This window comes from Catharus ustulatus, chromosome 7, assembly GCF_009819885.2.
Source record: "Catharus ustulatus isolate bCatUst1 chromosome 7, bCatUst1.pri.v2, whole genome shotgun sequence".
NCBI lineage: Eukaryota > Metazoa > Chordata > Aves > Passeriformes > Turdidae > Catharus > Catharus ustulatus.
The window spans coordinates 3138408-3154034 of record NC_046227.1 but is presented as its reverse complement, the minus strand read 5'-3'; the positions used below and the strand labels follow the sequence as shown (position 1 = coordinate 3154034).

Below are 15627 nucleotides of genomic sequence, written 5' to 3'. Positions count from 1 at the left end.
CCTCGTTCTGTGCCAGTTTATCTGCACAAAACCCCAAAGCACATCAATCCCATGGGCTGCTCCACTTATTAATGAGCCCTGCTTTTAGTGAAGAGCAATGACTCAGTCTGCCATAAGTGATAAGATACTCAGCTACTCAAATCTAGCAGATGCTAATGAAAACTGTACCTGCTCTACCTGCTGTGTGAAGTTCTAAGGGCTCTACAGGGCACAGGACCTCCAGCAGCAATGGTTACAGAGAACAGCTCCCCTCCTCTGCAGAAGCAGCTCTTGGTGTAATACACCATCTTCACAGCTGCACTGAGCTCACAGAACAGTGCTTGCATTTACCTGTTGAGATAGGCATGGGATATGCACTTATTCTGCAGCCAAGCTTACGGCACACACCAAAGCTCCATCATTGCAAGCAGGACAAAAACAAACACACAGAACTTATGTACTAACCAACAGCCATCATTCTTATTGTGTGTTATTCCAAGACAGCATTTCTCCATTACAAATTCATAAGCTAAGATACAAAACATTACATAAGTGCACACAGTCAGGGGCATAAGATTCTGACAATAATTTATGAGCCATTATGAGAAATACTTTAACAAATCTGAAATAATCAAACATTGATCCAGTGTAGCCAGCTGCTTAGATACAACTGTGCAAAGTGAAGCACAATTCTTTTGTGATCACTGTTGTTTTCTCTTTAAAGTAACCATGAGAGCAACCATCTAAATTTACAAAAATATTTATTATAATAATTAAGTAAGGATCTCAATGCTAAAAGCCTTCAGAAAATAGAACTGGATTCTAGTTACATGTTTACAAGCATGGATGAGGACAGAAATAAAGCATCAATCTTTTTACAAATAAGTAAATTTTTAGACCAAGATTTTTAAATACAGTGTTCTCAGAAGTGAGCTTCCAGATGAATTCAGGTCATTTGTTTAACTCTGATTTCAACAAAACTTATCCCATGCTAAGAATTTCCAGCAAAATTCAGTTTTAAGAAGTTTTAATAAATGTCACACATCACCTGACATGTCTGCACAGATTCAAATGCATGGAATCCTTTCTATTCAAAACTATAAATTCTGGCCTGGGAAATCTTGATAAATACAGTAGATGTTGATCAATGGATGTTAAACACACCATAAATGGGGTCATGCTCAATTGCTGACAAAGGGCTGGTTCAAATCAAGAAAGCAAAAGGTTTCATTTTGCAAAATCCCAGTTACAAAATGTCAGTGATTATTTATTAAGCATTAAGTTCAATGCAAAAATAAAGCATATTAAATACGCCAAGCACACTTTTCAATCCTCTCCTTCACTGTACATTCATTTATTCCAGCATATCAGTCACCTTAATAACTCACTTAAATGCTCAAAGCTCTCCTGAATCCCAAACAGAAAAGCCAGCTTCAGAGCAATTTGCCAGAGCATCCCAGCTGCCCAAGACTGAAGGGATGCTATCTGCTGTTCACTGGACAGGCAGGAGCTGAAATGCCAGCACACAGTCTATGAGCCAGCTGGAGGGGGCCATCCACACCTTGCCCTGGCGGATTTTGTCTGGCTGGAACTTGGAAGCCACGTCATAGATGACATACTGAGTGCAGAGCCTCTGGTCAGAGGTGGGCTCTGCATGGTAGGCCACGGTGTTGATGGTCTGTGTCACATCACTGTCTGGTTTGGGCTGCCTCAGCAGGACCTGGCCACCTGCTGCCTTCACCAGCTCCAGCAGATCACTCTTCTTGTGCTGTTTGAAAGGTCCCAAAAAATAGAAGTAGCACCCATCAAACAATTTAGGCAGCTGTGTGGAAGGAAAAAAAGCCAAGCATGAATACTTGAATACTTCACAATTGAACAGAGAGGAAAAAAGTGGAAAGGAAAAATCAGAGCATACAAAACCCCTGCAATTTAAAATAACCACCACTGGAAACTAGAGCAGTAACTTCACCTGCAAGGTTCTCCGGGTAAGTATGCAACAAAGAAAAGCTTGTTTATGTGGTAAATTCTTACTTCTGTTTAAATACTTTCCAGCACAACAGGGTTTGAACTATGAGTTAGGAATATTTAGAGCTACTGTTAAAATGCAGTTAATAAATTGTGCAGTGTAATCCAGCAAGTAACCGGGAATGAACCCAGTTAAATGTAAAAAAGGCCCTGAATGGAAACAAATAGTAATAAAACCATTTTTCTTTCAGAACTATGTTCTAAAGCTGAGCAGAGAAGCACATCACTTCCTGTCCCATCAGAGAGTAATACAGTGCAATACAGTGTTCCCCTGACAAGGTTACAGCAACATCTCCCCTAATGGAGAAAAATGACAGCTTTATGGGTGGTTCACAGCTCTTTGGATCACCTTGCACATAATCACATTTTCTGTACAAGACCACATTAAAATTTTACATCTCCTGCACCTTTGCATGTGGCAAAGGGCAGAGCTGCCCAGCCCCAGGTGATTAATCCAGGCTGTGTGGAGCAGTAAAACCCACCAGCTGCTCCCTGTTGAGCCGCCCTCGCCGGGGGCCACCTTGCACCTCGTACTTCTCTTCTTGTTCTCGGACTGAGCTCTGCAGACAGGCTTGGACCCCTACAAAAAACACAGCAAGGCAGGCAAAAGTTAGACACCCTAGGCTTTAAGAGAGGCTTGCATGGCATGTCATTTATGGACTAAGGAGTTGTGCTAAAATAAAATTATTACAGTGAAAAACATGACATTCACAAAGCAGCAAAGCTTAGCAATTTGCTTTTAAAACCTGAAAAAAAAAAATTTACAACAGCGCCTGAAGATGCAAGTGAGATGGTGAGAAGTAATACTGCACTAAAATCAGTGCTATAAACACCAGGAATTATTAGCTCTTCCTCTTACCCTCTAAAGGTCAACCACTTAATGTCAAATGTCCAACTGCTGATGACTGGGAAGCTCACAGGCAGCGTGCGGAGCCAACGCGGCAGTTACGGAATGGACACAATTGCCTGATAAAGAGCAATTACAAGGCAAGCACAGAGCTGCTTCTGAGCAGCCAGGGCCTCAAATAACAAATCAGATGGGATTTCAAGGTCTCCAGGATCAGCACGAACTGGAGATTTATGCTGGGGTTTAACAGTGGCATTTGTTTCTGTTAGCACTGCTGCATAATGAGATTGTCTTTTGGAGTCAACATGTTTTTACCTTGTTTTAAGGGCAGTTATTTTTTCCAGTGGAGAAAGCACTGATGGTAATGCATTGCTAACGTCCATAAAATGCAGTGCCTGACCTCACTCTGGGGAGAGGAATTGCTGTGGTCACCCATTCAAGGATGGAACATTTTGCCTGCACGTACACCTTCCAGTCATTAATAAGAATTGCCCAGGAAAAAGTTTGTGAAGCTGATTTTGAAAATGGTTCCACGAGGATTTACAATGTGGCCAGGGCTGTAACTTTTATAGCACCTCACTCCTTGCACAATTCAGGCAACTTATTTGCACTGGGAAAGTAGGAAACTCACAGTATATAAAAACCATAAACTGAAACAAATCAGAAGAGAACTGGGGGGGGTTGACCCTAAAAAGGGAGAAATCCCAAGGCTATGAAGAGAAATATTACTGACAAAGGCACTTGGATGCCATGGCAGTAAGTAGCCAAAGGACAGGAATATCTAATCTGGAGAGATCTTGGAAGAAACTCGCAGTAATTTGCTGTCAGTTCATACAAACTCACAAAATGCAATGGGAATCCACATTTTAGGAAGTAGAAGTCCTTCAATGTGCTTACATCAAAAAAGATAAACCCCTACAGAAAATTACAAGTGGCTGAATACTGCAGCAAATATCTCCTGTACAAGTATCAGATTGATTATTTGCACTTGTTCATTCCTTCAAGGAAAATTAACATGAACTAGAAGGGCAAACCCAGTCATGGATTTTCCAGAACGGCAACTTACATATTCATTATTGATAACAGCAATGAATACTGATAACTTAATTTCAGTACTCATAACTGGAAAATAAATCTAAAAGCTATTTCACATTTTATTTATTTTAAATCACCACAATTCAACAAGACTTCCTGTGCCAATGTGCCTCTAACTTACACTGTTATTCTTTCCCTCCAAGGAAATACAGATATTAATGGGTGCCAGCCACTTACCATAAAGGAAGAAGTCTCATCTAACGTTAACAACAGAACTGTCCATTCATTAAGAGCATGTTTTATGTCAATCCACCATCAAAAGCTCGATTTCAAGGACTTTCACTACAGACATGAGGTTTTTATACAATAAGTACATCACAAATTGAGCATCCAGTGCCAGCATCAGTAAATGAAGCAAATGTGATACAAAAGTAATAAAAGATTGAATGAATACAAAAGACTACAATGTCTTTTTGAACTGCTGCTTGCCTGAAAAAAAACATGAAGTCAGGGAAGTGACTAATGTTAGTGGAGTGTTGATGTCACAGAATGCAAAATCAGTGAGGTCTGTCTTGCAAACACTCAGCAGTCCATTCCACACTGCCAGGTCCTCCAAGGAGTTCCTTGTCACAGGTAATTACAATCCTCCAGGAGGGCCCCAAGAGAGACTCATCCACCTGTGTCCTGTTCTCACTGTGCCCACAAGAGCACAAGGCAGACAGCTGTTTGCTGGAGAAACTGGAAACATGCAAACAGCCAGGATGCATGATCAGCATTCTTCTTAATTTCAGATTTTCTTTCCCACCTAAAAACAGGCCAGAGCTGTGTCTTAACAGGTTTGTGACACAAAAGCTGTGTTTTCTACATAGCATAAAAAGCCAAGAGCATAAATTCTCAGTGCCCAGATGTTTTCCTTCAATATAAATATTTTAAGAGGTGACACACACAGACACCTCCATGGAGCAACAGACTCTGGGTTTTTTTGGTTATGGAAAAAGAGCACATTTTCAACTAGTGAACATATTTTTCATACAAGATCTAGAAGGAGAGCTTGCTCTGACACATGGGTGTCAGTAGCAACCAGTGTTTGAAGAAGGTGCTTACAACACTGAGGGGAACAGCCAAGGATTATCTATCCATGGAGGAAGAATTCCTGACTAGAAGGAGGAAAGCAAAATAATGTAAGTGATGGAGACCAGTATGGCCTTTAACTGCAGATTTTGTTCAGACTGATTTGTTGCCAAGTGGCTCCTTTCTCCTTCAATGACTCCTGTATGCTACAGAGTTTGTATTAAAGAATTAACTAAGTCAAGTATCAGAACAATAAAAAAAAACAAAAGGGAAACATGTCCCTGTTCTCATATTTGAGATAAAATGACAGAGGGCTCAGGTTCAAGCTGTTTTTCTACCTAATTCAATATTCATTTGCCTAAACAAAAGGTTATTTTCCTTAAACTTTCCTAAAAATTTAGTGTCAAGCCACCACTTGCTCCTAGATCTCTAAATCTCCATGATCACTTCCAGGTGCAGTGAATCCTAACGGATGCAATAGCCAAGTGAGGCTGTCAAAGACAACATAATCAGCTCTGGTTGTGTTATGGTGTCATTTGGAAGCAGCAGGGGTGTGCAAGTTTTACCATTCTTCCAGGAGATGGTACAACCACCACAAGATGATCTAGTACTAAAAATAATAATATCCCAATTTCACACTTGAAAGTAGGGATGCAAGCAGCAGGTTACAGCACACTGCAGGCCCTTCCAACATGGTTAGTTTTTTTTACTGATAGGGATTTTATTTTCTGTGAAAACTGAGTGTTGAGTCCATTCAGTATAGCCCAGGTCTTTTCCTCCAGAAGCATTATTAATTTTAAAGCTGCTAATGTGTAAAAGTGGCTGGATAACAAGACAGTTCCCTTTTAATGGTCTCTTCACAACTCACTATCATCCTGATTAAGAGGACATATAAAAGGAAATAAAACTCCCTACTTTACTCCCAGGTATATCAGTCTCCTACTTTCACAGGAACTTTTCCAGAAGCTCTTCTGACCTTCCATCACTTAAGTCAAAATCCCCCTTTGATTTCAAACAGGAGGCATGTTTAATTGACTCCCAAGAGGTATCAGACTCTGATTTCTTTAGCACCACCCTGAAAAGCCACCAGTGAGAACCTGATGCCAAGGCACCAGTCCAATGAATGGACTGGAAAAAAAAGAGTTGCTGCTATTCTAATTAAAAAAATTACCATGACACCATCTCCCTTCTGAAACTGAGATGGACACCTGAAGTACTTCGGCAAAAAAAACATTCAAATCAGAAGTGAATCTCAGAAGAACAAGGACAGCCCTAAAGAAGGTTTCTGAAAATGGAAGGGAACCTAAACTTTCTTTTGAGAAGACACCTGTAATTTTAGGAGGAGGCAGAGATCAGCACTGTGTTGTTTCCCTCCACACATTAGCAATCTGTGCATTCTTGACCAGCAAGCCTGACTAAAAATCTAGTCTGTTCTGGTCTAACATAAGACCATTCAACTTGCACAGGGTCTCAGCCAATCCTGATTTATTCCTTAACACTGCTGCCAATAGGAATTTTGGACCATCTAAGTTTGAAGCTGTTCAAGTTTGTCAGTGTTCTCTTTCTTAGAGAGAGGAGGGTGATTATTACAACTACACATTAATGGCCCTTTAGTTTAATCTCAGCAGCTGGATCAATCACCCATGAAAGGGCAAGACTTGCATGAATGTAAGTGGCATTTCAGTTCTCAGGGAGCAGAGCTGCCTTGCAGTGCCAAGGTCAGTGTTCAGGCATGGATGGATAAGGCTGGCCTGCCACACCACCACTGTGGGGCCAGATCCTGGGGCACAGGCTCATGCAGAGCTCTGCCCTAGCAATTCAGGGCATCACTAAAGAGCTGATTCCACACTTGCAAGTTTTAGGCATAAACAAGGTCATTTGCACCAAATTTTAGCAAAACCCAAACCTGCATTAAAGTCTCTAGAAAACATGGCAGAAAGTTTTAGCTGAATGCATCTCCATTTAGCTTGGTGCTACCACATTTGGCAAGCAGAGCATTGCTCAGCTCATTTTTTCCCCTCATTAACAAGATCAGTGAAGTATCATTGCTTACACACATCCTGATTACCTCACTGAGCACCTGCCCCCTGCCCTGTCACCTTCCAGGTCAAAAGAGCAAGCAGGTTAACAGGGTTAACTCTAATTGACCTTTGATACAAGTGCAGTGCTAGCACTGGAAATAAAAGAAATCATTATTTGCCAAATTTAAGATCAGAGCCCTCTAATCCTTATTCATGTAAGTCTTATTGGTTTGTAATGAAACTAACTGCATCAGCAGAAACAATTTGAGGAGTATGAAGTACAAAAAAAAAATAACTTGGTTGCCAAGAACAAGTTGTAATCACTCACAGATACCCAGGGGTATCTCTCAGTAACTCAATTAGCCTTAGTGGAGTTTTGTTGGATTTGCATTAATAAAGCAAAGAGCAGCAGGGGTTAGTCCCAAAAATATCTTAGAATGCCTACAAGTAATTTAGGAATACATGATAGCAACAAAGAGGAAATACTACACGTCCAAGATCTAGTAGAGACTGCAACTGATACTTCCTTAGCTCAGCCTCATGGGTTTTAAAACTTACATGCAGACTGAGTAAACCCTGGTGGGATGTTTTTTTTTCCTAGAAAAAGAAGAAATCTGGACTGAAAGCTTTAGGGGAATTTGGCATGGCTGGCTTCAATTTGTTTTCATAAACAGCATTACTGGCCTCAAAGAATTTTTACACTGTCTCTTATATGCTTATAAAGTGACTTCAGACTCACAGATTTCCATGGAGTGAGGTAGAGATCTCCTTGGTGAAACAAGAGCAGTCTGTTTTCTCATGCAAATGACACAAGAGCTGCAGAGACTGAAGTGCATCTGCTTAAGAATGGTAGTTTAGTAGTTAATCCAGGTGATATTTATTGAACACAATGGAACAGATCCTTAGGAAGTCCTGAAACATTCCCAAAAGCTGGGAGCATGTGATTTGAAAATGATTCCTTCACTTGGAGCCCCAGGTGTCCTATCTTCTTTGGGAAAAACCACTGCTGGCTACAGCTGTTTTCTAGAGTGATCAAAGTGAGGCAGCCCTTCCTAAGGTCAGGTTAAATTCCCTCAGGAGGGCTCATCCTCTGGACCCCATCACAGCTTTTTAATAAGTGAGGTTGTATTTCCTGTCCTCTTCCTTACAAAGGGCTTCCTTAATGCAAGGTTTTCTTCAAACCAGAAGCCAGCTGGAACAAAGGGCTCCACAAACATGGAAAACTGAGTGCCTGGATGACACAGAACAGAGGGAGCTTTGGAAACATCAAGGTTTCCTTTTCTTCTAGGCCTTATTTCAAACCAACCCACTTCCAATGTCTGCAGACACCACACTGAAGGTATCCTCATGCCCATCCTCTCATCTGCACACCCCAGCAGCTCCACAGTGTAAAACTGGAGTGCAGAAGTTCTGTCCCTGCTGATTTGAAGCACTGCCCTCAGCTGCACACCCAATACAACCAGAACCTGCACTTTAGAGAGTTCTAGAGCCTCTCAGAGCTTTTGTAGGAGGCAGCTGAAGAAGTTTCCAAGTCCAAAAAGAGCATTAAACACCACTGATCAAAAGTTTTGGGTGTTTCAAGGAGGGAGGACTTTGCTGAGAATCAGCCAGCTACCTAAAAGATGTTTATGCATGAAAGAGAGGCAGTCCAGCCTGAGGAGCAGTCAGCTCAAGCAGCTTTGCACTCCTCTGCTCTCACAGCCTAAACAAGGATGGGCATAGAAAATTCAGAATGATGTTTTCACCTTGAAATGTCAGTCATGCACTCCCCTGGCTCTTCCAGTCAACTCCCTGTTGCTGTGAGTCCTTACAGGAAAAGCAGCTTTTTCTGCCTCCTTATAATGATCAGAGCTGAATCATTGCTGCTGCTCTAGGTAAGCAAAGCAGAGGAAGGAATGAGCAATCAGATGCTTAGAATTCTGCCAGACATTTCACTGCCAGGACTGACACAAGCTTGTTTCAATGCATATCATTACTGAGATCATTTTTCATTCCCTGCTTTAACAGATGACAATAACTTTAAGAAAAAAAACAAGCTGAAAAGCTATTAAAGACTTCTGCAGGTTTTAATTACACTGTTCTATGCTCCACATAAAGCTTAGAGGAAATACAGTGATACTTGAATCTTTGTCTCAGCCCACTTGCAGAAGGATAATGACTCGCCACTTCGTCCCCTATTACCATCCCAGAAATAATAAAGGCAATAAAACAATGAAACCAGTGAAAGATATGGCCAAGGGCAAGGAGCACTGTGGCAACACTGCCTCAATTCAATTCTGTGCTGCCTTGGAAGTGGATGTACTGCTGACAGTGTGTTATATACAGAAAAGGTGGGAAAGCAAGCAGTAACACAAAATTTTTCTTCTGTGAAGATCTAATATTGCTCAGTGGTGACATCCTTTCATCCTAATCTCCCACCTGAAGACAAAAGGGAGTCCAAAACTGAGGATACCTACTTAAATCTTGGCTCTCCAACACTCAGCTGGAAAATTCCACATTAGCTCTCTACCAATATGGAGGGATGCTGGAGATGTGTATGGACACATGGAAACAGGAATATCATAGAATAACCCAAGAGAAGGAAACTGCTTTTTATGAGAGAAAGATTCACAGCCTGCTCTAACAGAAGAGTTAAACAAGAGACTCTCAAATGAAATACTGTTTTTGCAAGCTTGTGCTGTTTTTTAAGAAGTGGTATAATGTGTAGGCTATAAATATAACTTTAGGGATAACAGTCAAATGCAGCTTACCTTGTAGTAAAAAAAATTCAAACACTCCCTTATGCATAGTCAGCATTTCATTAAGTGCCTCACTGAGCTTTGTTTTTTCAAATATTTTAGTGAATTTTTTCAACATGAATTCACTTTAAGTGAATGGTTTAGAACAGTGAACCGTAAACAACTTCCTAAATTTATTACATAACCAGAACATGCACATACTTTTGGAAGTTTATTTGCATCACATTTAGGGAAACTTATCCAAACAGAAGTCAAAAAGCCACGATAAATGGCAATAAAAAGGAAAAGCAAGGACCTCTTTTTCCAAGACAAATGTTTGATCAGCAGGAGTCCCATTATTTGTTATAACAATCTTTAACTTGTAATGACTCTGAAGAAGACTGATAACAGACTGGTGGGAACAGATGGAGTGGTGCTGTTAATTATAGGCACTTAGCTGCATCAGACCCCGTGAGTTATTGCTAGCATTTCTCACTAGGGAGGAGAATCACTCGCTTTTAAGTAGTATGTTGCTTACTAAGCTGGGAGCATTAGCAGTCAGGATTGTACTAATCAGTACCAACAGCATAAAACTCAGCTGTGAAAAAACCCCTTAAAAATATTCCCTGAACAACCCCTGCACTGTGTTGCTTTTTTTTTTTTTCTTTTCCAATCACTTCTAAATATGAAAGTTCTTCCATGAAGATTTCAGTTCAGGTCTCACTAATGAAATCTCCCCTAGCACTCAGAAGTTTTCTAAGCATCTAACTAGCAGGAAGATGAAATGAAATAAAGAAAGCACTTAGGATAGAATGCATGCAAAGCTTCTGAGCTGAGTGAAGGGACTCACCACAGAAACAGAGTCTTTAGTCTTAAAAAGAATTTAAAAAGCATGGAACAAAATGTCTGAAGTCAAATGAACACCCAGAGTCCAGGGTGATGCTGTGCTTTAGTTTGCAGCTTCTGAGGCTTTGCACAGTGTCTTCATAAACATTAGTGACCAGAAAATTCAGAATATTAAAGAATCCTTATGTTCTGATGTTTAGTCACATAGTAGAAAACTGGAATGAAATCTGTCTGCAATGTTTCCATGGGTAATTAACTCATTTGTAGTGTACTTATTAGCTAAAGGGACTTAGCCATAAAGGTCAAGGGGAAGAAGATGGGTTTTGCAACTACTATGAAAGCAGATACTAAGAAATACCAGAATAAATAAATAAAGAACTCCAAATTTAGGGTCTAAGTCCACAGAACAGCTGTATAAAAAAAAGCATGCACTGTATAAACAGAAATTACAGACTCCATGAAACATGACTTGCATGCTGACTTGGGTTAGAAGTTACAATCTTCAACAGAGGAGCTTGTATGTAAACATAAGCTCACTTCCCACAGGCCTTGAGCACATATCCCAAGCAAAGGATCCTCTCAATTTCAAAGCAAACTGCTCATAACAACGACTAGAATTCAATAAAATCCTTCCTTCTCTCCCAGGGTATCTTCCATAATCTCCCAAATCAGTTTTAACATAGCAGTGAAGAAATTCACTCCCCTATTGATACCTAGGCTATGACCTATCCAACACACCTCACAATGAAATGCACTCATTTACCAAGTAGCAGTTATAGTTCATTAAATATATTCAATCAAGTTTCTAGTCATTCATGAGATTTGAAAACAATCTCTTGCACTTTGTGTCAAGATGGCATGGATATTAGGGCAGTTGTAAAAAAAAAAAAAAAAGTTTTTCTGGAATCCCATCTACAATTCCTGGTTAAAAACCCCAAGGAGTCCCACATACTTCATACTTACATTCAAACTTGAGGACCCAACATCCAGTCAGAAGAGCCATCATGCATTTGACAGTAGTTGGCATTGGAACATCAGGGATAACAAGATGAGTTACTAGGAGAAAGATTACATCAGTAAAAACCAAAAGCACAGAAAAGTCAGAACCATGCCTGGCTGAAGAGCCATCAATCATTATTTAAAGACTAAACAGACTATAATAATTTATCAGCCACTCTTTCCACCACAAGGAGGTGATTTTTGAGACTATAAGCCAGTAGTAGAAGAGCTATTACAAATTTTGTGGGTTTCAAAATACCCTTGCTGTGAAAAAGGGAACTCATGGGTTTATAGTTCTGTACTTAAATCTTCAGATGAGGACAGCATTTTTTTTTCAATCCTTTTAGAATTATATTTAACTCTAACAGGAATCTTACTACAGGATCTCACTGCTTTAATACAAAGCTAACAGAACTCCACTCAAAATTCTGGAGTAGTAATCCAGAAGTAAAAGATGGTAGGGGGAAATTACCTTAGCATTTTGCTCACAAGTACTCCAAAGAAAAACTAACAAGAGGGATTAAGATAATGTTCCTGCCCTCAAAGAGGGGAAAAGAACTCCACCAAACCTCATAACTTGAGTTCACCAATCTTAATGGAGAATAGAATCTGAAGGAAGGTAGCATGTGAGAAGACATGTAAATTTTAATCTTCTCTCAAGGCACCATCTGCTCACTTCTGGAGTGTAAAAACTTTACAGGATGTCTCACACTAGCAGAGACCTTAAAGTTGGTAAAAGAGGTGTAAAGAGAAGAGGTCTCTGAGGAGACTTTGGGATTTTAAATAATAGACAATAAACTGCCAAACTGTGACTCCCCCAGAAACTTCTTGCCCTGCTAGCCAGACAAGCTTTATATGTGTTTACATGCAAAACACACCATCACTGCACTCCAGCTACAACTCAGGGATTTCAGAAACTGCACTTCCCAGGAGCAATAAAAAAAATCCTGTTGCAGGTACTATCTTAAATGATGAAGTGCAGAACTGCAGTTACTTATATTTGGACAGAGACATTTCAACAAGACTCCTTACCTCTGCTGTTAAATTCAGTGCACCTCTGGGCCTTCAGGACTGTTGCTAATTTGTTCAGCAATTTCTGCTGCTCTGCACTAAGATTGCTCCCCAGTATACCAAGGGGTCCATTTCTTGGCTGGCTGGAGCTCAGTGCCTGCATGAACAGAAAATTCTGCAATAAGCTGAATATTTGGGGACATAAGGAAAGCAACTTACTGGACAGCTTTCTTTTTCAAGAATAAGCATTTTGAAACACAGTTCATGACAAGCTTAGTGGACAGACAGGGTCCATGAGTAAATCTCCATGTAAAAAAGCAACTCCACAGGAAAAAACTTCCCATTAGAGGTACTTAATTTAGCTTATGCAGGTACCAAAACACCTCATGGATCAGCTTTTCTTCCCTTGCCCTCTTTGGTGCTTTTTAAAGAGCTGGTAGAACACTGTGTAAACAGCCTGGCAAACTGAAGTGTTGAAAGAGAAAAAAAATCCCAATTAAGTAGTAAAACCTCCTACTTTTAGCAAAATATTAACAACAGATATGGGATTGAGTAACCTATATAACAAATATCTGCATTTCCTTTTAGTAAAATGTTCCTAATACTTGGCCCTGTAAGCAACCAATGCTTAAGTGGGATTTTTTATGTGGGTAGTATTAAGGCAAAGTAAGAGGAGCTTTATACAGACATGGGCTGGATACTTCAGTTCCTGGATTTCCCTAAATACTCCAGATTGCATAGCACAGACACAGCTTTGAGATCCAGTTACCCCACAGCCTCAGGCTCTGGATCAAGTCATCCATGTGAGCCAGCAGTCATCCCCTGGCACACACTCACCCCAAGGCAAATGCAAATACTAAAATGGTTTGTTTGGCACAGAGGAGTTACATCTTACATTTGCTGCAGGTGGAAGGAACAGCCACGTTAGTCCTGGTTTAGCTGCAACAGTTTAGTTTTGGCCACTGGGTGCCTTGCTACCCCAATAAAGAGGGATCATTGCAGGCTGTAGAGGCTGGAGTAGATATGGACTGCTTCTATCAGCCAGCTCAGCTTCATCCTCATTCATTAGGAAGCACAAAGCATTTCACAACACAGTAACTTGTAAGGTCTGAGTACCTGGTTACAAGTCCTGAGAAGTCTTTGTCCAAGAGAGGAGAAAAACAAAAAACCCAGAACAAATTGCCAAAAGCTATTTTTTACTGCTGAGCTGATATTTTCATTGTTGGACAAAGGATGATAGTGGAACAGTCTTTTAAAGGCACACAAAAAGCACCTGGAACAAAAAGACTGCTGCATGCAGTTTGGAAAGTAGAACAAATTTAGATATGCAGAAAAACAACATCAATAGCAAAGTTCAAGCACTGATACTTGAGGAATAACACAGGCTCATTCTCCTGTAATAAAACCACATTACAAGAAACATCTTTTGTCTTCCCAGATAAAGCTGCAGCACAGAACTTCATAGCTTGTCAGTGTTCCACATACATCCTAGAAATACTGTCCCAGACAGCTTCCTAGCCTGTTTTAATCTCCATGTAATGTACTGTACTTACATCCCAGCCTTCAATATTTAAAGGAAGAACTCATGGCTTGTTGTTTTGTTAAAAAGCAAAACACAAAAACAAACCCACACAGACATTTACCTCAGAGAGCTGCTTAAGTGAAAATGATTCATTCTTCGCTGGTAACATTAGCACAGATTTCATCTTTTCACTTTCTGCATAGTCCACAGGCCGCAGACCAAATATATTACTGGCAAAACAAGCACAGATGGGTTTAAGTAAATAAAATGTGACTTGATTCTTAACTAACCAGGCATATTAGCTGGGTAGCTTTCCCTCCCACTTTCTTATTAATATGTAATTTCAGCTAAAAGCACAAAGCTGCAAGTAAGAATTGCATCCAAGACAGATGGATACTGAATTACAAGCTGTTGCATTCGGCTGAGGAGTAAGGGATGTTCAGACCAGAATGTTCAGTTAAATAAACCACAGTCCTTATTAGTCTGTTTCAAGATGCACTTTGATATCATTTGCAAGACCCAGAAATTTCAGCTTTAATCTTTCATTGCACTCATATAACCAAGAAATGTATGTTTGGCTTATCCATTTGCCATAAAAGACATGTCAGAAGACTCTGTACTATATTAAACATGGGAGCTTGATGTGGTTGTGCTTTTATGGGAAAAGCTATCTGCCTCCTACTTGGGAATCACAGCCCCTTTGTACTTCCAAAATCTGAGTATGCATCTCATCTCATTTTCCTTCAGTGAGCTGCTCCACAGAACACATTATAGCCAATTCAGTCAGATTTTAGTTGGTTTGCCAATTTTGTTGAAAGCTATTGATTGTAGGTGGCACCTCACAGTTACTAGTTGTGCTTCCAGACTGATTTCCTCTTTTAGCACTCCTCAGACAGAGGTGATTGCTATAAACACAGCAAGCTCAGCCATGGCTTCAATTTCTTCTTCACACGATTTTGCTGCTGCAGGACAGCAGCGAGGGGAAGAGAGCCTGAAATTGCAGAACAGGTATCACTGCCATTAGCAATCAGGAGCCTCTGCCAGCACTCTGGGGAAATACTCTGCTTGCTCTGCCCTTTGTGAGAATAATGGCTCTTGCAGCTGATCCTCTTGTGCCTACCTCACGCAGCTCTGGCCCTCCAAAGGCACAGTAACAGCTCATTATGGAGGGGAAGCTTGTCATGAGAACAAAGCCCTGACTCAGTGTCTGAAAGCTGGCAAGCTTAGTCATCAAACAATGAAACATTTAAAGAGGTCACAAGACCACTGCAGCTTTGAAGAGCTCTCTCTTGGCCTCACATTTCTGTGCAGAGCAGGAATCCAGGAAGCTTGACAGGGAATCCCACATAAGGCCATGACCCAATCCAGCCCAAAGAGCAGCTCAGATTATTAAGTCTCCACTCCGACTGAACTGGGAGGCTTTGGCCAGCGTTAAGCAGAAAGATAAATCTGACCTCAGCATCCTTCTGTGCCCCTGGCTGAGCACTGCTCACTAACACAGACCCTGGGGAAAACAGCAATCCACAAAACCCCCCAGAAAAGAGTCCAGGATGT

At 40.6% G+C, this 15627-nt stretch overlaps 1 protein-coding gene across 1 annotated transcript in view; it reads right to left on the bottom strand.

Moving 5' to 3' along the window:
• Positions 1 to 723: 723 nt before the first annotated feature.
• The window catches only part of BARD1 (BRCA1 associated RING domain 1), a 40066-nt gene continuing 25162 nt past the window's right edge, over positions 724 to 15627 (bottom strand). Inside the window, exons 7-11 of the mRNA XM_033064689.1 lie at positions 14195 to 14303; positions 12573 to 12708; positions 11505 to 11597; positions 2487 to 2584; positions 724 to 1801 (exon numbers count right to left, since the gene is read on the bottom strand). Of these exons, the coding sequence (XP_032920580.1) occupies positions 1472 to 1801; positions 2487 to 2584; positions 11505 to 11597; positions 12573 to 12708; positions 14195 to 14303 (766 nt within the window). The 3' untranslated portion in view covers positions 724 to 1471. The remainder of the gene's footprint in view (positions 1802 to 2486; positions 2585 to 11504; positions 11598 to 12572; positions 12709 to 14194; positions 14304 to 15627) is intronic.